General features: G+C 40.6%; 1 protein-coding gene across 1 annotated transcript in view; it reads right to left on the bottom strand.

Moving 5' to 3' along the window:
* Nucleotides 1-221: 221 nt before the first annotated feature.
* The window catches only part of LOC114357626 (uncharacterized), a 44,109-nt gene continuing 19,472 nt past the window's right edge, over nt 222-24,858 (bottom strand). Inside the window, exons 8-26 of the mRNA XM_028311342.1 lie at nt 23,408-23,696; nt 22,557-22,955; nt 22,329-22,438; nt 21,718-21,863; nt 21,048-21,133; nt 19,537-19,687; nt 13,372-13,530; nt 12,829-13,026; nt 12,285-12,510; nt 11,533-11,821; nt 10,670-11,068; nt 10,347-10,456; nt 9,825-9,970; nt 9,001-9,193; nt 7,125-7,281; nt 2,810-2,961; nt 2,446-2,605; nt 2,049-2,347; nt 222-1,880 (exon numbers count right to left, since the gene is read on the bottom strand). Of these exons, the coding sequence (XP_028167143.1) occupies nt 749-1,880; nt 2,049-2,347; nt 2,446-2,605; nt 2,810-2,961; nt 7,125-7,281; nt 9,001-9,193; nt 9,825-9,970; nt 10,347-10,456; nt 10,670-11,068; nt 11,533-11,821; nt 12,285-12,510; nt 12,829-13,026; nt 13,372-13,530; nt 19,537-19,687; nt 21,048-21,133; nt 21,718-21,863; nt 22,329-22,438; nt 22,557-22,955; nt 23,408-23,696 (4,801 nt within the window). The 3' untranslated portion in view covers nt 222-748. The remainder of the gene's footprint in view (nt 1,881-2,048; nt 2,348-2,445; nt 2,606-2,809; nt 2,962-7,124; nt 7,282-9,000; nt 9,194-9,824; nt 9,971-10,346; nt 10,457-10,669; nt 11,069-11,532; nt 11,822-12,284; nt 12,511-12,828; nt 13,027-13,371; nt 13,531-19,536; nt 19,688-21,047; nt 21,134-21,717; nt 21,864-22,328; nt 22,439-22,556; nt 22,956-23,407; nt 23,697-24,858) is intronic.

The following is a 24,858-nucleotide window of genomic DNA, read 5'->3' as shown; positions in this document are numbered from 1 at the left end:
TATACTAAGGGATAAATAATTTACTCTAGGGAACGAAATGGGAAAGTTTTAGTTTACACACTACGATTTTGGCAACATTCATCCTATTCAACTTTTTACATAAATTAGTACAAAAGAATAAATATATCTTAAAATCTAGCTAGGGCTACCATGTAGACATAGAAAGTGCTAAGGTTGGTAGTTCTAAATATCAAAATGTTTTTTTTTTAAGTTCTGAAAATAATTTTCGACTAGGTAGTAATTGGGTAGCCCTTTATAATTCTAAGCTACTTTAGCTGCTATCTTCTAGCCCTTCTAGTTTTTTACCCAGCATCTTCTACAAGCATTCTTCTTCATAATCCAGACCAATGCAAAGTCTACGAAGCCAACTATCTTTTTCTACACTGTAATACAATGTCTTAAGAAACAAAATTTGGAACTTCGGGCTTTGAGCAATTGGACAAAAGACATCCACACATCCATTGAATTTGTAGTCACAGCGCATAATAATATCTTAATAATATTAAAGTTACAGCTTACGTTAATATTTACAAAAGACACACAGTCGTAACTTATTAAATTATAGATACCTACTTACAAACAATAAGTGCATTAGGTACATCGTTCTAACAATCAACAATTACGTGCATAGAAATTGCCGTGTCAGGTCGAGATATTAACAATCATAATACATACAGGTTAGTGGCATGAGTGTGTTACAAAAATATTCACTGAAGTCTTTATCTTACATATTACATAACAATAAGGTTTATAATGACCGGTTGTCGTTAGTTGTGTTTTGTGTTTGTGCAAGTATAGTTATCCTGTTGTGCACTTGTAACTTATCCTCTATTTTTGAAGGATCATCATCAGAACCCTCTTTGAGTAGTTCCCAAAGATTGTTCTTATCCAGAATTTCGAAGCCACCTTTATTTTCAGGGGCAATGTCTGACTTTACTGTGTCAGATAAAGTTTTAGATGTCTCGGATATTGGCGTCGAAGGTATTTTATGGATCTCCTTATTTATTGATTTTAGAGTTTTCACTGTACGCTTTTCAGTGCTTATGTTTTTTATTTTTGTTTTGTTTATTTTGGCATCGATATTATCTGTTTCATTCTTTTTGGCAATATCCGTTGTGTGGTTTGATTCTAATCGTGGCTTTTTGATCTGCGTCAATGCTTTAGGTTTTTTAGTTCGGTAATGTATATTTTTGATATTGCTGTTAGTGATTGCTGTAATTGTGTGTGGTATTGTAGACGTTTCTAAATGTTCCTTGTGATGTGTTTCGGCTTTTGTAACAATTACTTTTTCTTCTTTTACAATATCAGTCGGTTTCGATTCATTGATAACTTTGGCAATATCGTTAGAATTCTTTTCGGTTACTGGAATATTCGTTGTTTGTATTTCCGATTTAATTATAGTTATATTTGAGTTTTGGAAAATTATTGGTTTATTTATTTTTACGGGGGTCATGGTATGAATACTCAAGGATTTTGTTTTTTCAAATATTTTTTCTCCATACGTAGCTTTCAAGGTTCCCTTTCTGCGAGGTAGAGGTTTCTTTTTTATTTCCTCCTTTTTATACAATGGTTTTGATAGTATTTTTTGTACAATTAGTTCTCCGCCCTGCTTTGGCACTAAAGGAACGATATTACTTTCAACTTTGGCCACATCGGAATAATTGACATAAGTAGCAGTTGGAATGATGATTGGGTCTGTATTATCTTCTGTTGTTGAGATTGAAATGTTCAATAGTTTAGCATTTATTGTGGTCATCACTTCTGCTGTTGTTGTTTCTGGTTCCTTAGTTTCTGGTGATATTGTAGTAGAAGTTGAAATTTCACCTTTCGTTACCTCTTCAATTGGTTTATCTGTAGTTTTTGCAATTTCTGTTGTCGTTGTCATTCTGTTAGTTACAGGCGTTGTACTTTCAACTTCTGTATGCTCAGTTGTTGTTTTCTCTTCTTTCTTATCTACTTTGGTATCTTTTGAGTCCTCTATCATATGGTCAGTTGTTGTAACTTTTTCTTTTTTGTCATCAGCTGTATCTTTTGAGTCCTCGTCAGATTTATTTTCACTTTTCCTGAACTCATAATCTCGGCTGCAGATGCGTCCACATTCGCAAATGTTGTCAATGCTAGCTGTAGTTTGGAGACTGGCAAGTTCTGTTTTATCAAACCAAGTGATGAAGTCATCATCAGTGATGCCTCTGAGCAAGGGGCTGCCTGGTCTAGCATGGAAGAAGGTTTCTACAGCCAGATCTGGTCGGGTAGATGGATATATTTTGGCAAAGGCTGGTCGTAGACTTGTGATGATGAATTTCGATCTTGCTTCGTAAGTTACGCAGACCGGGCATGTTGAGCTAATCTGTAAGAAAATACAAACAAATATTATGTAGTAAAATCGTCCAAGGTTACTAAAATGCTTATCATGGAGATGGCATAAANTAAAATGCTTATACTTACATTGGCAAACACGAACCACACTGACTCGCCCCGTGACCCATAGTGAAGGTCAGCAAAGGTGGCGCCATCTAATACCACGGGGTTCACAGAGTGAAGCTCATATCCAGAGAACAGAGAAGATTCCAGACGAAGTATCCCAGAGCGCTCTTTGCCTTTCCATCTGAAAAGAAATTCGATTGTACAGATAAAGCCAAGCTAGAATATCATACCATCAATAGCCTACTGAGCATAACTGATTAACCAATCGTTGGAATTTACAGACAGATGATATTAAAATTAATAGGGTTTTAAACCATAATTTAAATCATACATATTCTTTTCACAAGTAAAATGTAGAAATTCCTGGTAAGTTTTGTAAACTTACTTGAAGCAGGTCTTGATGATCAAAGTAGGTAAGTTGCCCTGTAAATCTTCAATACTGCTCCGTTCGGGTCGTATCTCTTCAATAATAGCTGCCTGGATGTTCAGCAGTGCGTTTTCAGGTTTCGGAGTGTACGTTGAATAGGATATTGTGCCCTGTAAAATGAACGATTATGTATTATTTATTAACACTAGAAAGGCCGCCGTCCCATTTTTGTCCCACTCGTGAGTTTGATCGTCTCTAACTTTTTTATTTTTCAACGAAAGTCCATGAAACTTTTTGACTTTTACTGATTTATTGAATTTTATCATTTTTCAATGTTTTTGATAATATAACATTAATAGATTTTTTTTTAAATCGGTTTTACCTAGAAGCGCCGCTGGGTCATTTTTGTCCCACCCTAGTATTTGCCACAATAATTCGATGAAGAGTCCTTATTTCTAGGAGATACGAAAGTGGAGAGGTGAGGAGAGTTTAGTTGACTCGTGACAATGCAGAAATGTAAATATATTTTACTAGTTTCTGCCTGTGACTTCACCCGTGAGAAATTAAGTTTATCATAGAAATACCTAATTTCTTGACACTTATCGTTGCTTCTTGACCAAATATCTGAATATTATTGTAAATTATAGCCTATATTATGTTATTCTGAAGTACTAACAATAAAACTGCAAAGTTTTATTAAGATCGGCTTAGTATTTTTTGCGTAAAAGAGTGAAAAAACATCCATCGATTTAACCATGAATCCATACTCACTTAGTTCAAGTTCCAGGCATATATCCACCCATTCATTCTTCTTATCCATTCATCAGTCCATCCATCCTTCAATTCATCATTAATTATTAACTTTTACATTTATAATATTATTAGGAAGGTGGCTTCTAGACATAAGCCAGTTCATACATTGTATGATTTGATACATTTTTAAAATGTGTGACTTATAAAATTTTTAATATTAAACGTATACTTTTCATTGTAATTGGTAAAAAACTTCACTGTTTGTGTACAGATAACAGAAAAATAACCATACCTATAGAAATTCCTAAACACATAGTACATCAGAGAGACAAAAAACCATACAAAAAAACTTTGTGCAAAATGTGCACTATTATTTGTAAGATATTTATTTTTCCTTTAAAAATAATAATGACTAGTTAAAGTAGTAATTTCATTATTTTAATACAGTATAACACCACGTAATATGTGACTATTTTTAAATGAAATCAAAAATATCTGACTTTTAATAATTGAAAATTAAAATTGAATACATTTATATTTTTAAAGGAATAAGTACGTATTGATTTAACTACATAGATAAACCTTTTTTTAAGGATACTACAAATAGTTTTAATCATAATATTCATGCCTGAAACTAAAAAATGTTACAAAATATATGCTGGGACAAAATTGACCCAGCGGCGCTTTTAGGGGGGTCGTAATGTTCGGCACTTCTAGTGTTAAGACCAAGACAAACCCACGCGTGGTGGGCACATTATATGGGAAATGATTATAAATACATAACATTCTTTTACGGATAATCATAGTTTGCAAAACTCAAACTAGCTAGAAAGCTAAATATCGATTTAGATTTAGAGCTAGAGTAGCAACAAACTCACAAAAAATAAATTCTTCTACAATCTCAAATATCTCGACTTTCGATTTCATTAAAAGCCATTGAGCTGTGCAATGTGTGTTGAAGGAGTGGAGGAGCCATGGCTACCTTCAGTCCATGCTGACCGTATTCTGATACACAGGAGATAATGTAAGTATACTGCGATACGATAAGGACCCAATATCTATAGAAAGAAAAGCTACACACCTGAACAGTAGCACAGCCAGCTCCCGTAGCGTAGACAAAAACTTTAGTAGGCAGGCCGGGCAGTTGCAGCGGCCTTGGCGGCGTCCGGGCGCGGAGTTCCAGAGTATCTGTTAGCTCCATACCGGCTGTAGCCAGGGACACCGTGAGGGCTCGATGTCTGATGAAGAAAGATGAGATTGTATTTGAAACGGCTATTGAGTACTTTTTAGTATCTAGTTAAAGGTAGCAGGAAGCTGGACGCAGGCCGCTACCAACCGGGCAACATAGAAAGCATTGGCCTATGTTCAGCAGTGGACGTCCTATGGCTGAGATGATGATGATGATGATCTAGTTATCATATTGGTGCATTTCTTAACGCTACAACAAGGAATGCCATCGGTGGATAAGTTTTGCAACTCAAGACAACGTCGATTTATACTAACATCATTCTTTGGAGATATAAAAGAAAAAAAGGGTTTTCCGTTATGGGCCAACCGTGTGCTTACATATCATGAGCCAAAGCAGCATACTGAGCCGCAGCCTTCGTAGAAGTTTCGCCTATATAGTGCTATGAAGGCTGCGCTACGAAGGACGCTACAGAGTCATCCTTACCTCTGTAGCATCGAGGCTCGGTAGCATAGGAATTGTGTACTTACCTATCATGAGCCACAGCGGCATACTGAGCCGCAGCCTTCGTAGCACTATAGGCCAGACTGGGGTGCCTCTGTAGCGTGGAAGCCCGGTAGTACAGGAACCTTGCCGCAGCTTCTCCTTCGGCTAGAGCGGTAGTATAGGAAGATAGGAACCGTGTGCTTACCTATCATGAGCCAAAGCGGCATATTGTGCTGCAGCCTTCGCTCGTAGCACTAAATCCAGGCTGGGGTGCCTCTGTAGCTTCGAGGTCAGGTAGTATTGTTACTTGGGTAGGAACCGTGTGCTTACTTATCATGAGCCAAAGCAGCATACTGGGCCGTAGACTTCGTAGCACTGTATAAGCCGAGCTGGGGTACCTCTGTTGGGTCGAAGCCTGGTAGTACAGGAACCTAATTTAAATTGGTCGTGTGCTTACCTATCATGAGCCAGAGCGGCATATTGTGCTGCAGCCTTCGTAGCACTATAGGCCAGGCTGGGGTGCCTCTGTAGCGTCGAGACTCAATAGTATAGCAACCGTGTGGTTACCGCTCATGAGTTAATGCGCGGTTCAGTATGCTACTGAGCCGCAGCCTTTGTAGCAGTTTGGCCTACAGTGCTACGAAGGCTGCGCTACGAAGGACGCTACAGAGTCATACTTACCTCTGTAGCATCGAGACTCGGTAGTATAGGAACCGTGTGCTTACCTATCATGAGCCAAAGCGGCATACTGTGCTGCAGCTTTCGTGGCACTATAGGCCAGACTTGGGTGCCTCTGTAGCGTGGAATCCCGGTAGTAAAGGAAACTCGTCGCGGCTTCTCCTTCAACTAGAGCGCCGCGGTCGCACGGTGCTAGAAGAACCTGGACTCCGGCCATGTACTGTTCCATCGTAATACTGCTTCTTGATACTTGGAAGTTGACATACCTATCATGAGCCAAAGCGGCATACTGTGCTGCAGCCTTCGTAGCATTATAAGCCAGGCTAGGGTGCCTCTGAAGCGTCGAGGCCCGGTAGTAAAGGAAGCTCACTGCCACCCCAGTGTTCTATTGTTACTGCTTCTTAATACTAAAAGATGACTTACCTATCATGAGCCAAAGCGGCATATTGTGCTGCAGCCTTCGTAGCACTATAGGCCAGGCTGGGGTGCCTCTGTAGCGTGGAATCCCGGTAGTAAAGGAACCTCGTCGCGGCTTCTCCTTCGGCTAGAGCGCCGCGGTCGCACGGTGCTAGAAGAACCTGGACTCCGGCTATGTAATGTTCCATCGTTACTGCTTCTTGATACTTGAAGTTGACTTACCTATCATGAGCTAAAGCNTTGCCCTGCAAATCTTCAATGCTACTCCGTTCAGGTCGGATCTCTTCGATGATAGCTGCCTGGATGTTCAGCAGAGCGTTTTCAGGTTTTGGAGTGTACGTTGAATAAGATATTGTACCCTGTAAAATGCATGAAAAAATATTATCCATTAAGTCTAAGACAAACCAAGCACGGTAGGGTCAAAATTACGTTACATGATTTTTTATTTACGTTACTTCATGCAGAGTTAAGATTTTAAGAAGCTTATGCCTGTTTTCACCATCAATTCCTAATTTGTAAGTGACCTCTATGGTAACAATTTGTTATCAAATAACAGAAATTTTGTTTATATAGGGGTCACTTAAAAATTAGGGATTGATGGTGACAACGGACATTAAACTCACAAAATTGCTTTTTCATCATGATTCGATATGAGACTCTATAATTGAAAACCATTAAGGCCTCGACATAATGTTGGAATGCCGGGCAATTGCAGCGGCCAGGATGTAAACCTTGTTAGGAGCTCTTATGCTTTTATTCTTATTATTATATCCCATGCCGTACAAAATAACTATTGGAGGTAAATCTACACACCTGCACAGTAGCACAGCCAGCTCCCGTAGCGTAGACAAACACTTTCGTGGGCAGGCCGGGCAGTTGTAGCGGCCTTGGCGGCGTCCGGGCGCGGAGTTCCAGAGTATCAGTTAGCTCCATACCAGCTGTAGCCAGGGACACCGTGAGGGCTCGATGTCTGATGAAGAAAGATGAGATTGTATTTTAAACGGCTATTGAGTACTTTTTTAGTATCTAGTTAAAGGTAGCAGGAAGGCGCTGGACGCAGGCCGCTACCAACCGGGCAACATGGAAAGCATTGGTGTGCTTACATATCATGAGCCAAAGCGGCATACTGTGCTGCAGCCTTCGTAGCACTGTAGGCCAAGCTGGGATGTCTCTGTAGCGTCGAGACTCGATAGTATAGCAACCGTGTGGCTCATGAGTTAATGCGCGGTTCAGTATGCTACTGAGCCGCAGCCTTCGTAGCAGTTTGGCCTACAGTGCTACGAAGGCTGCGCTACGAAGGACGTTACAGAGTCGCCCTTGGCTCTGTAGCATCGAGACTCGGTAGTATAGGAACCGTGTGCTTACCTGTCATGGGCCAAAGCGGCATATTGGGCCGCAGCCTTCATAGCACTGTAGGCCAGGCTGGGGTGCCTCTGTAGCGTGGAAGCCCGGTAGTACAGAAATCTCACCGCATCTTCTCCTTCGGCTAGAGCGGTAATATAGGAATATAGGAACCGTGTGCTTACCTGTCATGAGCCAAAGCGGCATATTGTGCTGCAGCCTTCGTAGCACTATAGGCCAGGCTGGGGTGCCTCTGTAGCGTCGAGGCCCGGTAGTACATGAACCTCACCGCGCTGCTTCTCCTTCAGCTAGAGCGGTAGTATAGGAACCGTATACTTACCCATCATGAGCTAAAGCGGCATATTGTGCTGCAGCCTTCGTAGCACTGTAGGCCAGGCTGGGGTGCCTCTGTAGGCTTCGAGGTCAGGTAGTATTGTTACTTGGGTAGGAATCGTGTGCTTACTTATCATGAGCCAAAGCAGCATACTGGGCCGTAGCCTTCGTAGCACTGTATAAGCCGAGCTGGGGTACCTCTGTTGGGTCGAAACCAGGTAGTACAGGAACCTACTTTAAATTGGTCGTGTGCTTACCTATCATGGGCCAAAGCGGCATATTGTGCCGCAGCCTTTGTAGCACTGTAGGCCAGGCTGGGGTGCCTCTGTAGTGTGGAAGCCCGATAGTAAAGGAATCTCGCCGCAGCTTCTCCTTCGGCTAGAGCGGTAGTATAGGAAGATAGGAACCGTGTGCTTACCTGTCATGAGCCAAAGCAGCATACTGGGCTTCGTAGCACTGTATAAGCCGAGCTGGGGTGCCTCTGTTGGGTCGAAGCCTGGTAGGACAGGAACCTACTTTAAATTGGTCGTGTATATCATGGGCCAGAGCAGCATACTGAGCCGCAGCCTTCGTAGCACTATAGGCCAGACTCGGGTGCCTCTGTAGCGTCGAGACTCGATAGTATAGCAACCGTGTGGTTACCGCTCATGAGTTAATGCGCGGTTCAGTATGCTACTGAGCCGCAGCCTTTGTAGCAGTTTGGCCTACAGTGCTACGAAGGCTGCGCTACGAAGGACGCTACAGAGTCATACTTACCTCTGTAGCATCGAGACTCGGTAGTATAGGAACCGTGTGCTTACCTATCATGAGCCAAAGCGGCATACTGTGCTGCAGCCTTCGTGGCACTATAGGCCAGACTTGGGTGCCTCTGTAGCGTGGAATCCCGGTAGTAAAGGAAACTCGTCGCGGCTTCTCCTTCAACTAGAGCGCCGCGGTCGCACGGTGCTAGAAGAACTTGACTCCGGCTATGTACTGTTCCATCGTTACTGCTTCTTGATACTTGAAGTTGACTTACCTATCATGAGCCAAAGCGGCATACTGTGCTGCAGCCTTCGTAGCACTGTAGGCCAGGCTGGGGTGCCTCTGTAGCGTGGAAGCCCGGTAGTAAAGGAACCTCGCCGCGGCTTCTCCTTCGGCTAGTGCGCCGCGGGCGCAAGCTGCAAGAAGCACTCGGACTCCGGCCACGTACTGTTCCATTGTTACAGCTTCTGTTGGTGGATAAAGGGGGATTTTAACACGAAGTTAGTACAAGCTGGAAATATAGCGTATATATAGCGTTTGTTTTTATTTGTATAGAGAACAATAGTGTCTAGACAACCCTAAAAAGGATTTAGGACGCTATTTGGATCAAATATGTAATTGCTCAATAATGAATAATAAATAAATAAATAAATAAATAAATAAATAAAACCTTTTCATAAAAGATTATTTTCACAAAAGTACACAGAGTAACTAGTCAGTAACGATTGTCAATCGGAATTGTTAGTTGGTCGATTACTTTTTGTTGGCTGGCTTTTATTTTGTATAACCGGTAAGTACGTAGTAATATCTTTGCAGAGATGAGGACGGGAAGGTTCAGAAAGGAGTCTAATATATTAGGTAAGTAGGTACTAACAAATGACGATTCCTTCAGAGAATTTCAGAGGTTATCAACAATTTGAATAGCGAGTAAAACCATATCCTTTAAGGTGATAACTTGTGGATTTTTTCTTAGAAAATGTATCTTATACATTGATTTGAGTTCACTTATAAAGATTTGACCATTTATCCCATATCTACACTACTTCACGAAAGAACAGGATGATGGAAAGTTTTCTACTTTCAATGCTTGTTACGTACCATAGGAAGTGGTTTTGATGTTCCTAGACGTCTCTTCTAGAAGCCAGTCCGCAGCGTCCTTCCTAGGCGCGGGCCATCCGAACTCGCCTTCCTCAGTCGTCGACGCATTCCTCAGTATCACCAATGCCTCAGGAACTATGGGACTTCTGTAAAATATTGATGATGGTTAGATTATTTGCCCGGTTGGTAGGTAACGCAGGCCGCTACCAACCGGGCAACATGGAAAGCATTGGGGGAGGCCTATGTTCAACAGGGGATGTCGGCTGTATGATGATGATGATGATGAGATTATTACCACAGCCTTTTCAAAAATCCAATTATCACACTTACAATGAAATGTTCTAGTGACTTTTTTTACCCATATTTATTTTGCTGCCCACTATAAAACATGGTACACTCAAAAATCACGACTCTCATTCGGTATTTTACGAAGCTTTTATACCTATGATTTTATAACAGATCCAAAATCATATGATTCCACGCGTGTAACCAATTAAGTTTTCATTGACATTTTTTATTTACCTGGCCAGAACTAGAGCCAACACAGTGGCAGCAAGGGCTGCAGGCGAGGTTAGGTTGTAAAGATTCTTCTCCAAATAGCTTTGGGACTTCTTCGCTGTGTCTGCGTCCAACTGTAACAAAAATTAGAATAAGTCACACTAAGAGAAATACATTAAGGAACTAATTCGTATTTTTAAAGGTCAAAACTATACTCTCAGTTAGTCGGCATTATGTTCATAAATATAACAATCACACAAAGCCAAACTCTGCGGCATATTAAGTAACTAATTCGTATTTTTAAAGGTCAAAACTCTACTCATTTAGTCGGTTATGTTCACACTTGCCTGGTTCTCAATCCCTACTTCAAGCAATGCCACCAACGTTTCTGCCGTCACTTCGACCTTCCTCTCCCAATCGATTTCCTCCTGAGTCATATTCCCATCTTTATCATAATAGTAATACTCGTTCACATTGACTTCCTTATCTGAAGAGTTAGTTTTCTTCATTTCCACAGGATAATAGTCTACTTCTTTATCAGCCGGTAGTGGGGTGAAGGAACCATCATGGTTCTGTCTGGTTTGTATCCACTTTTTGATGTTCTGCAACAGTTCTGGGTCCACTGGGTAGTAGGATTGGATTTTGGTGAGAATTTCTAAGATCTTGATTGTGGACAAGTGACTGCTCATGGCTGGATGGTCGCTGAAGGAGTTGTCGCTTTTGCGGAAAGATAGAAGGACTTGCACCTGGAAATAAGCGATCAGATCAGATCTTCTTTACTTTAATTTGAAACTGAATTCTTAATTAATGAAAGTAAGCAGACCATATTCTCATATAGATTCGACAGTCAAAATGAAATCTTTTCAAAAAGTTTACGATACTGAATTATTTTTTTATAATTTTATTGTTTCTTCAACATCGGTGCAATGAAATGAAATCACATGAGTAAAGTTTACTTATGTGATCAACTGTACCAGTCTTCGTTCGTTTCAGCCGAAAGACGTCTACTGCTGGACATTACTGGACAAAGGCCTCCCTTAAGGATTTCCACAAAGACCGGTCCTGCGCCGCTCGCATCCAGGCACCTCCCGCGACCTTCACCAGATCGTCGGTCCACCTAGTGGGAGGCCTGCCCACGCTACGTCTTCCGGCTCGTGGTCGCCACTCAAGAACTTTAATGTTAGCTGTACAATTTATTTCATGACCTAACCTGTTCAGGCAACTTCTTCAAAATCCTCTCCCTTTCCGCATCTTCAACCAAATGCGGTATATGCTCCAACGCCAGCAGCGGAGCTAAACTAGCCGAAGCCGCCGACAGCTGCGAGTCTCTCCACACCTCAGCCCACTGGTCGGTCGAGTCCATCTGGAGACTATAGAGCGGGAGATGGAGACCCCCAGAGACTAGCAGAGTCCCGCTTGCGGACCCGGGGACCACGCCTCGGGGAAGACCGAGTTCCAGGACTTGGGAGAAGCCTGCCTCTTCGTTGAAGTTCCAGATTCTGGAAATGTAATTATTGTTGGCATAAGTAGGTTATTACATGTTATGCAACATTAGTTATCTATGGTCTATGCATGAGTGAAGTACCACCACGGTAAGGATTAAATAAATCTACTTGACCTGGTTGTAACGGTCGTGAACTAATGATAGTTGAGTACTAAATCATCAAACATCAGCATTTTTTCTCAAGAATCACTTCATCACTGGTGGTGAACTGCTCTTTAACCTTAGGATCAAAAGCTAGTTAAGTAGTTTCTCACCTGAAATCCGCTTTATCTCCCCACAGCGCGCTAAAGCCCACGAATTTGATCCTCATGTCAGGAGCGAGCGGCCAGACTAGGAGTCTTCTCTCGGAAGGTGCTGCCCCCCTCCCCACAGAGAGTCTACCACCCTCCCACTACGACCCGGCTCTCGAACACACCTCTTCCATTCTAATAACGACAAAAATCTACCATTTTTCTCACCTGAAATCCGCTTTATCTCCCCACAGCGCGCTAAAGCCCACATATTTGATCCTCATATCAGGAGCGAGTGGCCAGACCAGGAGTCTTCTCTCAGAAGGTGCTGCACCTCTTCCTACGGAGAGTCGGCCACCCTCCCACCACACCCACCAGGCACACCAGGAACCAGCATTGGAACATTCTTCGTCACTTTCTGTCTGTTCTGCACTTGCTAAGTGGACGTCGTAACCTGGAAGTTAGAGATTGTATCATGAGCAAATGCTCTGTGAAATCAAAAGAGGCAAAAAAAACAAGAAGCCAGTGAAGTTGTTGATAATATTTTGCAAGCATTAGGAATGTGTAATTACACGTTTTGGTTCGGCCATCCTAGAGTCTGTGAGTGTAGCCATTTTCATAATGTTTATCATAAGTGAGATTTTTCCATTAGACAACCATGCGTTAGTGTTAATTTCTATTGAGTGTTTTTTACGAAACTTTACTTCAGTTGGGTTAATTTATTAAACCTTTTTTATTTTTGTAATTTGAATTAGATTCAAAATACACTCACCATGTTTCCCTTTAGCGATCCACACCCTGGTCTTCTCGAAGACGACTCTGTACATATCATCGGATGGCTCCCGTATGGCCGACAGCGCGACATGGGCGGCGCCTTGCGAACGGAGTTCCAACACTAGACCAGCTCGGTTCCTTGGCGCTGCCACCCACTGCCACTCCCAGGATCCTCGGGACGAGACAGCTAAGTGCTCTGAAGAAATAGGCGATGTAAGTTAATAATAGTACTTTAAGAACGAATAAATAATCCACAGAATAATAATAACTACTAGAACTGGGCACGTTTAAGTGCTAACGCTACACGCTATCTGCACCACGAAACCATGCGAGCAGAAACTTTTCAAAACAACTAACACAAACTAGGTAGTGTTGGACCATCAAAATTCTGATTCACACAAATCGTATTACGAATACGTTGAACAATTTGTGTAATGAACTAATATTTCATTTGAATGCTTAAAAAAATCGGTCTGCTATGTTATAAGTGGTAGAAAATTGACTGACGGAATATAATTTAGGGATAGTAATATAGTCTCACCATTGGCACAGAAGTAGGCACTCTGTGTGTCGCTCCTGTGCAATCCTTCGGGAAGCACTAAGACACTGGCTGACCGGATCACTGAACCCACGAGCGTCTCGTTGTTGAACGAAGTGTACGACACTGAGCAGTTGTCAGCGCTGTACCCGGTTATTTCCACTGAAAAGAGAAATAAAATAACTTAATAATACAATCTACTTAGTGAGGAAAGAATTCATGGTCAATAAAATAAATATCGTCCTATTTTAAATCCAGTATTTGCTATTCAATCAAGCTATTGTACCTAAGTACCGTACCTCTAACCATTTAGGTCATCCCTACAGTTTTCAAGTTTCAAACACACACATAAAGCTATTAAATCTACCATTGTCTTTCCCATAACGGATAAATTAAAAGTCCCAATGTATCGGCTTCAACCATAAAAGTATGCTTTTACGAGGTAACTCCATTATCGAATTCAATCATTCAGCATACGATGACTGCTCTTAATACGGTTCCAATATGCCATAAAGCAAAAGGGTACAGAAAGTCTATGACTCGTCTCGACTATGGTTTAAATCTCGCAGCTGCAAGTAAGGTTTGACAAATGCTATTTGCAGCAGCATCTGTCGCAAGCACATTCTCACCACGTTATACTAGACAGCATTTCCCGCTTGGACTGAATATGTCGCGTTTGCGACTAGTGTCAAGTCCCATCGTAGACTGTGATGGCATTTAGCAGGGAATGTTGTTGGATTGGTTGCGCTCGTCACTTTGTCCGCATCGCATCGTAGGTGTAAAATTTTGTTCCTAATGTAGGTAAGAGCACCCGTGGCGTCAAAAAGTTGTTATTACGGTCATAAATAAACTCCTCCTAAATTCTTTTCTATGCGGCATAAAATGGATGTAGGTATTTTTGGGTAGCGGTAACTTCGAAGCTTGAAATTTTCACAGGTTCGCGCAGCATTTTTTTACGGGATCCTAAAAACGAACTAAAAAATTAAGAAAGCTGCAATTTTTTCGGCTTTCTCCAAGTGGGTTATCAAAAAATCAGCTGACACGGCATATTCAGCCGAAACCTACTGTTTTGCTGCGTATTGATCTCCACTGTGATACCGCCCTCAAACGTATATTGTCTCGTAATCCAGGGCAACATAAAATTACTTTATTCTCCCTGTGTTCAACTCATTCCTGACGCAGCATTTTTATCTCTATTCTTTATGATTATGACAGTACGAGTGGCGTCGCGCCCCAGTTCATAAGCGGTAACGGTCGTAATGATGATAAAATGCCGATTTGCATTTTTGTTTGCTTCTTTGCATCAAAATGAACGATGCCACTTGGATATTTTTTCCGGGAATACACGTTTTAATATATTTTTATGGATGCACGTTTATTTTTGGTGTCTATGTAAAAATTACCCTTTTTTTGGGTGGAATTAAAAAGTTTAATTAAGTTCGTTATAGATAAACGCATATATGCTTAAACAATATTGCCAAATGCCTTAAATTATGACTTTTACCTAAAATACCAACTTCTTCTTTATTACTCCAGAAGTAGAGCATGTCTTTCAATTAAAAACTGTTATCTTTAAAGTAGTTTAGGTAGATCAAATGGAGGGGAGACTGGAGAAACAGACCTAACAGCTTTAAGCCGAAGCGGTGGCGGCATAATCTGGGGGCACGGCAGTGCCCCCACCAAGTTGAGCAAAAAAGCGGCACGGCCATACCATCCTTTTCTCGAAGCAATTCAGGCCATTTTCGACCCCCTGTATCATCGTTGTGGATTAGTAAATTACTTGGACCAAATCGCTGCATTCTCGTCACTTGCACAAATGCGTAGGTATCACAAATGCCATGCGAAGAATCTACCGCTACAGCCCCGATGCGGGGAACACTCAGGAAGCAATGGGAATGTAATATTTTTACTGTAAGTGTGAAACGGGGAATGGGGATAATGAATCTTGTTGATTTTAGTCACTGAATTTTCCTTATGAATAACATGCTATGAAAGTTTTTAGGAAATGCAGTTATTTTTTATATTCTCGACTCTCTATACTTCGGTTGAGTTGCACTACCTTATTTAACCGTAGCATTAACATTAACCGATGCTTTTTGTATGGAGTTTGACAGATTTTTGACGTTTGTCAAAGTTAAAGTAAAATAGTGCAACTCCGCCTTAGAAACGATGTAAACCTATATAAAGGTATAAAACCTGTGTACATAATTTAAAAAAAAAACTTTAAGAAAGAAACAAGTTTCAACACTTTCTTAACTTGCAAGCCCTTTGCTAACTTATTATTTTGTCTCCGAAGTGAATCATTCAACAAAATCATGAGTAGGTGTCGTGGCCGCGAAGCTCAGCATACTTGCCAATTAAATTTTGATTGGAAACGGCCTTTTCTTAATTGGCTACCAACAAGGAAAACCGTTAATTGGTTTGATTGGCTTAATGATTGTAAGAGTATTATTTCGACTTCGAAGTTTCATTAGTAAACTAATCACGTTGACAGTATTTTCCTGAAATGGAACTATTGCCATGATTTAAACCACTTTCTTGGTTACCATGTTAATAGAATTCCCTATTAATGGAATTCCCAGAATTTGTATCCCAAACGGGGCATGCTTCGTGGCTAGGTGGTTAGAGTTCTGAACTTCAATGGCCAATGCAGGTTTGAATCTCGCTGAGGGTAAATGTTAGAGTGATGAGTACGTGAACATTAGTATTCATGAACCTACTTCTCTATATTTACAGTAGAACAAAAATACTTATACTAAAGTTCGTAGTTTCCTTATATTGGGTCTAAAAGTAAATAACTAGGTATACACATCACTTAAAACTAAGAACTTTTATTAAATTAATATCAATTATTGTAATAAAAATAATTCAAATGGTAATTAACGATTCAATTAACAAACAAATGATTGTCAGTCCCCAGCGTTATCGCCAGCAATCACGAGCCGCAAACTCAGACGTCACCCCATCAGTTCCCCAGGCGATATGGAAACTAAACTACCTTGGAACCCGCAACGAATTTAATCAAAGGCAAAATGAACCGCACATTTACAGGTCGGGATAATAACCCTCCACGAGATAACGACACAATCACAATGCTGTACAACAGTGCAGCCAAACAAGACCCTAGTTCCACGTCAATTTTAGTTTAATCTAAATGGTAATAGAAACCAGCGAGAATGACGAACTAATAATATTTGAGTATCAACACCGAAAGGGCTCAGAGATTGGAAATTTAAATTTGCAACGCTCATCAGGTTTACATGAATTTTTGAAGCTGAATTTCAATTCAGGTCATCGTTTCATTTTTAATAGTTTCGCAGCTCAAAGTTTGCAAGTGCTAAGTTTCGTTCGCTAAATATTTTGCGTGGGAATTGTGGCATTGAGTGAAATACAATTAGGATCAATTTAGTATCAAGTTGAAACTCGTGTACTCGCTTAGGATTTTTGAAATTAATCATGAACAATTAATTATAGCTGATTGATAATGAAGCCTCATCGATACAAAATTGGTCTAATATTAACATTATCTTGGTTTCAGGAATAATCTTTGTCATAATATGTTGCCTTTATATTTCAATATTATCTGTAGCTTTTTGCAAATCTTAATTTCATTTCAATATTCGTGGAGGAAGTCGCAGGTATAAATCTAGCAATTAGTTTTCTCTTGGGTAAAGACAAAAACGTTATTTCTGAATTAAAACCAACAAAAATACTACAAGCTAAATTAGTCCGCAACTTTATTTCATGAGCCGATATTACGGTGGAAAGTTGCATGTACGTAATATTGATATCCAGAAGCACAGTACACCACTAGCCAAGTTTTCCAATAAATATAGGTATTGCTCTACGAATCTATGATTCTTTGTAATTTAATAAAGAGTCAGATATGTGTTGTATAGTTGGGTTGTGTAATAGAAAATATGCGTGGAACACTCTACATTATTAATTTTCAGGAATGTAAATAATTTTTCGTATATCGCATTGCGTTTGCAATCCTTTCAAACATTGTATGGTTTCACTGATATAAAATACGGGTATGTAACATGTCGGTTTTTCCTTTATTCGTTTGGCATTTTTCAAATTACAGCTCAGAGATCGTTTACTTTTAATGATGCGAGGATTTTAGGCAACGCATGAAGATTGCTTAAAGATGACAAAATATAAATTGCATCGATATGGTAGCATATAATTTAATCGTTATTTTGAGAATTTGATAATGAGATTATTTTGTGACGACATTTCACTTTTAATTTTAGAGTTAAAACTCGTAAATAGATCTTAATCTAAGTATTTACACGATCTACAATGGAGTTTGTATCAAGTTTTAAGCTTTCTTTTATTAAAAGGGGCATATTAATGGTGTGTGTGTATGTATAACAAACTTGTTTGTAAAATTGGTTTATTACAGTTCTCTGATAGATGAAGACAATGTATTTGGCAAATTCTAGTGAAGTCAAACAAGAAGTGTTTACCTAGTTCGATTCTGGGAACTCAATATTTGCAATCGATACCAGTATTGCAGAGGTTTCAGCAGACGGCCATAGTTTCTGAGAAATTGTAGCGATTGGATTCCTTGTTTTTCTCTTTTTGTTATTCTTTACACCCGTATTGTGGCTATGGCTTCTATTGTCATATTGTCATGGCTGAAGGGTATTGAAGAAATAGGCAAATTAATTTTATTATTATGTTGGTATCGTATTAATATAATACAGTGTTTAGTTAGTCGTCTAATACGTCTGCGACACCTATTTTAGGACTTCAAAATAAATGCCTACCACGGCATGTATATACAATATTTTAATAGCCATCTACCAGGTACATATTCTCGATAATTTTACTCGAATGAAATAGGTCGAATGAAAAGATATCAGCTCATTAAAAGTTTGGGAAGTGGGTCAAATTGGTCAATAAGTGGAGCTAATAATTATAAGGAAAGATGAAAAATATTTTTACGTTATTAAATTGAACTAATTAGTAAACAGTTGAAGTCAGCATGCCTCAACTTCACAATCATCTCGGGACGAATCTGCTGAACCAGTTTCGAGAATTTAGCTGAAAAGTTCATTAAAATATTTTGCTCGACAGACTTTCCACAATAAAGGTAGAATAAGTAAGCTCTCTTTGTTTATCAAAAGATTCATCTACCTATCGAGGTACAAAGCACAACAGAGCTAAATACAGGCATCTACCTATTTAATTGTGATATGTGCAAGATTGTCTGGTTTTGGTTTGTGTTAAATTCCCGCAACAATTATTACTAACTACACAGCGTGAACCCATACACATGCAAATTCACGTTGCACCGCCCACACTCCAACAGATGGTGTGTGAAACTCCAGGTAATGTAATTGTTTAAACCCACTAACAAGGAAATGCATTAGATATGTTTAACAGCACGAAGTATCTACAAGAGTAGTTGCGGGAATTTGGTAATTGTCACCGCTAATTCTAAAATACTCATTGAGAGTTAATATGCCACCAATATTTTCTCTTAGATTTTGAATGGCAATAGGACCTAACTTTTGAATGAAGCCATATTGTTTTAATTTTGTCATAATCCTTAATCGTGTAAGTAGGTATATTCCGAAGACTATTGTGATTATGAATCGAAACTAGGAATACTTTGTTACGGGTTTTACTGTTCCTTTTTCTACTGTCGGGAGCTTCGAGAACACTTGGAACATTTTTCGCATTCTTTTGTCTCTTGTGGCTAATTAATAGCGGTGATAACGCGAGTTTAGAATTCTGCTGTTTTATTTAACTTCTCAATCATACTTAAGATTCTTTTGGAGAGCTGGTAAGAGCATACAGATTTTAAGGACTTCAAATCAATGTATATGTAGGAATCAGGCTGTAATCTTATACCCCTCTAAGTGTATCTGGAAAATCTGGAAAACGTGTCGTGTTTCAGGGGCGTGAAATTTGTCTTCAGGTAAAAAGGCAAGTACGATACCTATAGCGATAAATATGAAGAACACTGCACAGTTGAAAAAAGTCTGACAAAAGTGACTTTGACTTCTCAATCTTGCATTGCTCCTTCTTATCACTGCCCCACTTATTGTCCCAAATATTGGTAGGGGTAAAGTTATACTGGGACGTGTAAAAGCGCTTAGTAAAAGCCTATTTGCATAAAATGCTTTTGTATTTTTACTAATCAGATAATCTTACCTGTAATATTCTTCCTGCCAGGCGTGTTGACTGCCACTCGCACCACTAACTGCGTGCCTCCCCGAGGACCGAGTCTGAGTCTCTCCGTCACGTAGAGGGCGCCAGTGCTCGCGAAAGCTGCGCCCGCGCTTAGCGCTAGCAGTGCTGTCACCTGAAAACGTAATACGATTAAGAATAGGCTAGTAGACTGTTGGTTGTTGCTGTAATGCCATCATCAGGTAGGCAGTCAGGTAGGTACACGACCCTCTCCAATTTCATTATCATCATCATCATTTCAGCCATAGGACGTCCACTGCTGAACATAGGCCTCCCCTAATGCTTTCCACGTTGATCGATTGGTAGCAGCCTGCATCCAGCGCTTCCGTGCTACCTTTACGATGTCGTCAGTCCACCTTGTAGGTGGACGTCCCACGCTGCGTTTTCCGGTACGCGGCCTCTCCATTTTACCAGAAGCAAATGGATGATTTAGCCTACACTCCCCAGACACTAACTATGGTGGTACTTATTCTGTGCTATGGTCCAGTAATGAAACTTATCAACGCGAAGCAGTGGCAGGCTTATGTTGGAGCATGAAAGAGTGTTATGTCAAATCCTTTTTGCATAAAAATACAACTTTGAACAGATTGTGTAAGGCCATTTGATGTGTGTGATTGTCTAATCGTAAAAAACCTTTTTTGGGTAACCTGAAACGTTTGCATGGAAAATCCGAATGAAAAAAGGTTCAACGTAACAAGGGGTTTTGTTTTAATTTCCTGTTGTGTTATATTTCTGATTTTGTTGGCAATGCATAATTTGTGGGACCTAATGTATTCCTTGTTTAAATTAAAATATTTTGTTGCTAGGTAAATGCGTACAAGAATTTAGAAACCGTGAACTATCCAATGTAAATTATATGAAAAATAACGATTGTTATCGTACATTCTCATCTTTCCTAACAAATCAATGTAATTTAGCACCATTCAGAGGGAGGTAAAAAAGACCTAATACCTTTTTTATCTAGATAGAATGGTCCTTCTTCTAGTCTAGTACACATGGATCGTAAAGTAAAAATGGCGCGGGGTTAGTAAAATCCCAGTCAATCCGGAGTTCTAGAGCCGAGTGACACGTGTGATATCGATGTGTTCGTGATCGGCACTCATCGAATCCCGATTAGGGATCCTGGGGTGATTCCGGCGCGAATCCCGGGAAATGGGGCGATTACGCCATACATCCCGGCTTAAACGGTTCAAACTCGCATCAACCGATGCACGTTCTCCACACATTGCGGTGTTGGTACAGCCGATAACATATAATATCGACCCTATTACAACAATATGTAAGATGCTGCTAAAGTGTACGCTTAATATTCCATTGTTTGTACATCAACTCCGCAGAAGATATGGCTGAATTGGTTGTAGATTGGAAACCAATTTGTGACTATAGATCGTTTCATCTATGGAAACGAGCCCCGCCATTCTTCCGCTAATGTTTAAGTGTTTTCTGTAAACGCTAAATTATCCATTAGTTCGCACGAACACTACAATAATGACGCTCGGATTGCTCGGATCAAGTTTCTCGACCAAACATTGGTAGGGCGCGTCTTCGTGGATGAAACGATCTAAATCAGAGTTTAATTTGAACCTGCTACAAGGACATTATCTTTATCTATTGAATCTACATTTTTATTTAAAAGGACGTAAAGTTAAACATTATGGCGTCTTAAGCAGTTGTAAAATGTCTGACTTTTAGTGTAGGTAAGTAGTCCACGTCATCATAAAACAANAAACAACCCCCAAGGGTGGAAAATTGGGGATGAACTTTTTTATACGCAATATCTCCGCCGATTATAAATCAATTTGAACGATTATTTTTTTGTTGAATAGGTATTATCAAAAGGGTGGTTTCATGCGAATTTGAAGAAAATATTTCACCCCCAAGGGTGGAAAATTGGGGATGAACTTTTTTATACGCAATATTTTTAATTTTTAATTTTTTTTTGTGTTCACGCATTTGAAGTCGGTTTTATTTTTTTAAAAAGTTAATTATATAACTTACAATAACGTTCTTCTAATGTGAACTAAAGAATTAATGTTTGTTCACTGCTTAATTTTTAATCATCCCTTCCCGTACATTAACTAAATAAAGTTGTGGGAGGATTTTTTATGAACATCTTGAATAAAAGTCAGTTTACATGCTACATACCATAGGAAGTGGTTTTGATGTTCCTAGACGTCTCTTCTAAGAGCCAGTCAGCTGCGTCCTTCCTAGGCGCGGGCCATCCGAACTCGCCTTCCTCAGTCGTCGACGCATTCCTCAGTATCACCAATGCCTCAGGAACTATGGGACTTCTGTAAAATAAGAATTGATTGCGCTAATTATCCCAGTTTCTACCTGACCTCAATCTTATCACACTCACACTGGAATATTTTCTATTGATTAAGCAGTTCAATTTTTTAATGCAGAACAAGGCACGTTTAAGACTGCAATCGCACTTGATGTTAGTTTATTTATTTTTTTGTTCTCCGCTATAGAAAGTATCTAATATAAACTGATACAAGTATTATATGTGAAAGTAACTCTGTGTCTGTCTGTCTGTCTTGCTTTCGCGCCTAAACCACTGAACCGCTTTTTATGAAATTTGGCATAGAGATAGTTTGAGTCCCGGAAAAGGACACAGGATAGTTTTTATACCGGTTTTTGAAACAGGGACGCGCGCGATAATGTTTTTCTGTGACAGACAAAATTCCACGCCGGCGAAGCCGCGGGCGGAAAGCTAGTGTAAACATAAAATTCCTTTTTCGGCTTCTGATTACCTGGCTAGAACTAGAGCTAACACAGTGGCAGCAAGGGCTGCAGGCGAGGTTAGGTTATAAAGATTCTTCTCCAAATAACTCTGGGACTTCTTTGCTGTGTCTGCGTCCAACTGTAACAAAAAATATAACAATCACACTAAGCCAAACTCTGCGGCATATTAAGTAACTAGTTCGTATTTTTAAAGGTCAAAACTCTACTCTTTTGGTCTGTATTATGTTCACACTTGCCTGGTTCTCAATTCCAACTTCAAGCAACGCCACCAAAGTTTCTGCTGTGACTTCGACCTTCCTCTCCCAATCGATTTCTTCCTGAGTCATATTTCCATCTTTATCATAATAATAATACTCGTTCACATTGACATCCTTATCTGAGGAGTTAGTTTTCTTCATTTCCACAGGATAGTAGTCTACTTCTTTATCAGCTGGTAATGGGGTGAAGGAACCATCATGGTTCTGTCTAGTTTGTATCCACTTTTTGATGTTCTGCAACAGTTCTGGGTCCACTGGGTAGTAGGATTGGATTTTGGTGAGGATCTCCAAGATCTTGATCGTGGACAAGTGACTGCTCATGGCTGGATGGTCGCTGAAGGAGTTGTCGCTTTTGCGGAAAGATAGAAGGACTTGCACCTGGAAATAAGCGATCAGATCAGCTCTTCCTTACTTTGATTTGAAATTGAATTCTTGATGAATGATACTAAGTAAAACATTCTTGTGTAGATTCGGCAGTCAAGATGTAGTCTTTACAAAAAGTTAAGAATACTAAATTAATTTCTTATAATTTTATTGTTTCTTCAACATCGGTGCAATGAAATGAAAACACATGAGTAAAGTTTACTTATGTGATCAACAGTACCAGTCTTCGTTCGTTTCAGCCGAAAGACGTCTACTGGTGGACAAAGGCCTCCCTTAAGGATTTCCACAAAGACCGGTCCTGCGCCGCTCGCATTCAGGCACCTCCCGCGACCTTCACCAGATCGTCGGTCCACCTAGTGGGAGGCCTGCCCACGCTACGTCTTCCGGCTCGTGGTTGCCACTCAAGAACTTTAATGTTAGCTGTACAATTTATTTCATGACCTAACCTGCTCAGGCAACTTCTTCAAAATCCTCTCCCTTTCGGCGTCCTCGACCAAATGCGGTATATGTTCCAACGCCAGCAGCGGAGCTAAACTAGCCGAAGCCGCCGACAGCTGCGAGTCTCTCCACACCTCAGCCCACTGGTCGGTCGAGTCCATCTGAAGACTATAGAGCGGGAGATGGAGACCCCCAGAGACTAGTAAGGTTCCGCTTGCAGACCCGGGGACCACGCCTCGGGGAAGACCGAGTTCCAGGACTTGGGAGAAGCCTGCCTCTTCGTTGAAGTTCCAGATTCTGAAATTGCAAAATTTTATTGTCAAGATATTAAACATTTTAGTTACTTGCTATGCTCAATGTATGAGTCAAGTGTTAGTTGGTTACAAGGTTTGTGAGTTGATGATAGTTTGGCACTAAATCATCAAACATCAGCCTTTTTTTCTCAATCATCGCTTTCTGAAGGGTGAAGAACTGTCCTTCCATATCAAGACCAATTTAAAGCTAGATATGTGATAATATTATTATTTATACATTCTAGTACCGATCAAAATCTACCATTTTTTCACCTGAAATCCACTTTATCTCCCCACAGCGCACTAAAGCCCACGAATTTAATCCTCATGTCAGGAGCAAGTGGCCAGACCAGGAGTCTTCTCTCGGAAGGCGCCGCCTCCCTCCCCAGGGAAAGTCTACCACCCTCCCACCACGACCCTGTTCCAGAGCATTCATCGTCCAATCTAGTAACAACTAAAATCTACCGTGTTCTTCACCTGAAATCCGCTTTATCTCGCCACAGCGCGCTAAAACTCACGAATTTGATCCTCATGTCAGGAGCAAGTGGCCAGACCAGGAGTCTTCTCTCAGAAGGCGCTGCACCCCTCCTCACTGAGAGGCTACCATGGCTCTCGAACATTCCTCGTCTACTTTAGTAACGACCACAATCTACCATTTTTCTCACCTGAAATCAGCTTTATCCCCCCACAGCGCGCTAAAGCCCACAAATTTGATCCTCATGTCAGGAGCCAGTGGCCAAACCAGGAGTATTCTCTCGGAAGGCGCTGCACCCCTCCTCACTGAGAGTCTACCATGGCTCTCGAACATTCCTCGTCTACTTTAGTAACGACTAAAATCTACCATGTTCCTCACCTGAAATCCGCTTTATCTCCCCACAGCGCGCTAAAGCCCACGTATTTGATCCTCATATCAGGAGCCAGTGGCCAAACCAGGAGTCTTCTCTCAGAAGGAGCTGCACCTCTTCCTACGGAGAGTCTACCAAAACCACGATTAGGCTCTCGAATATTACTCATCTACTTTAGTAACGACCACAATCTACCATTTTTCTCACCTGAAATCCGCTTTATCTCCCCATAGCGCGCTAAAGCCCACGTATTTGATCCTCATGTCTGGAGCGAGTGGCCAGACCAGGAGTCTTCTCTCGGAAGGCGCCGCCTCCCTCCCC

The sequence above is a fragment of the Ostrinia furnacalis genome, unplaced genomic scaffold (genome assembly GCF_004193835.3).
Source record: "Ostrinia furnacalis isolate ACB-3 unplaced genomic scaffold, ASM419383v2 OfSCF3279, whole genome shotgun sequence".
Taxonomy (NCBI): Eukaryota; Metazoa; Arthropoda; class Insecta; order Lepidoptera; family Crambidae; genus Ostrinia; species Ostrinia furnacalis.
The sequence above is the reverse complement of the archived record's forward strand: the minus strand, read 5'-3'. Positions and strand labels throughout refer to the sequence as shown.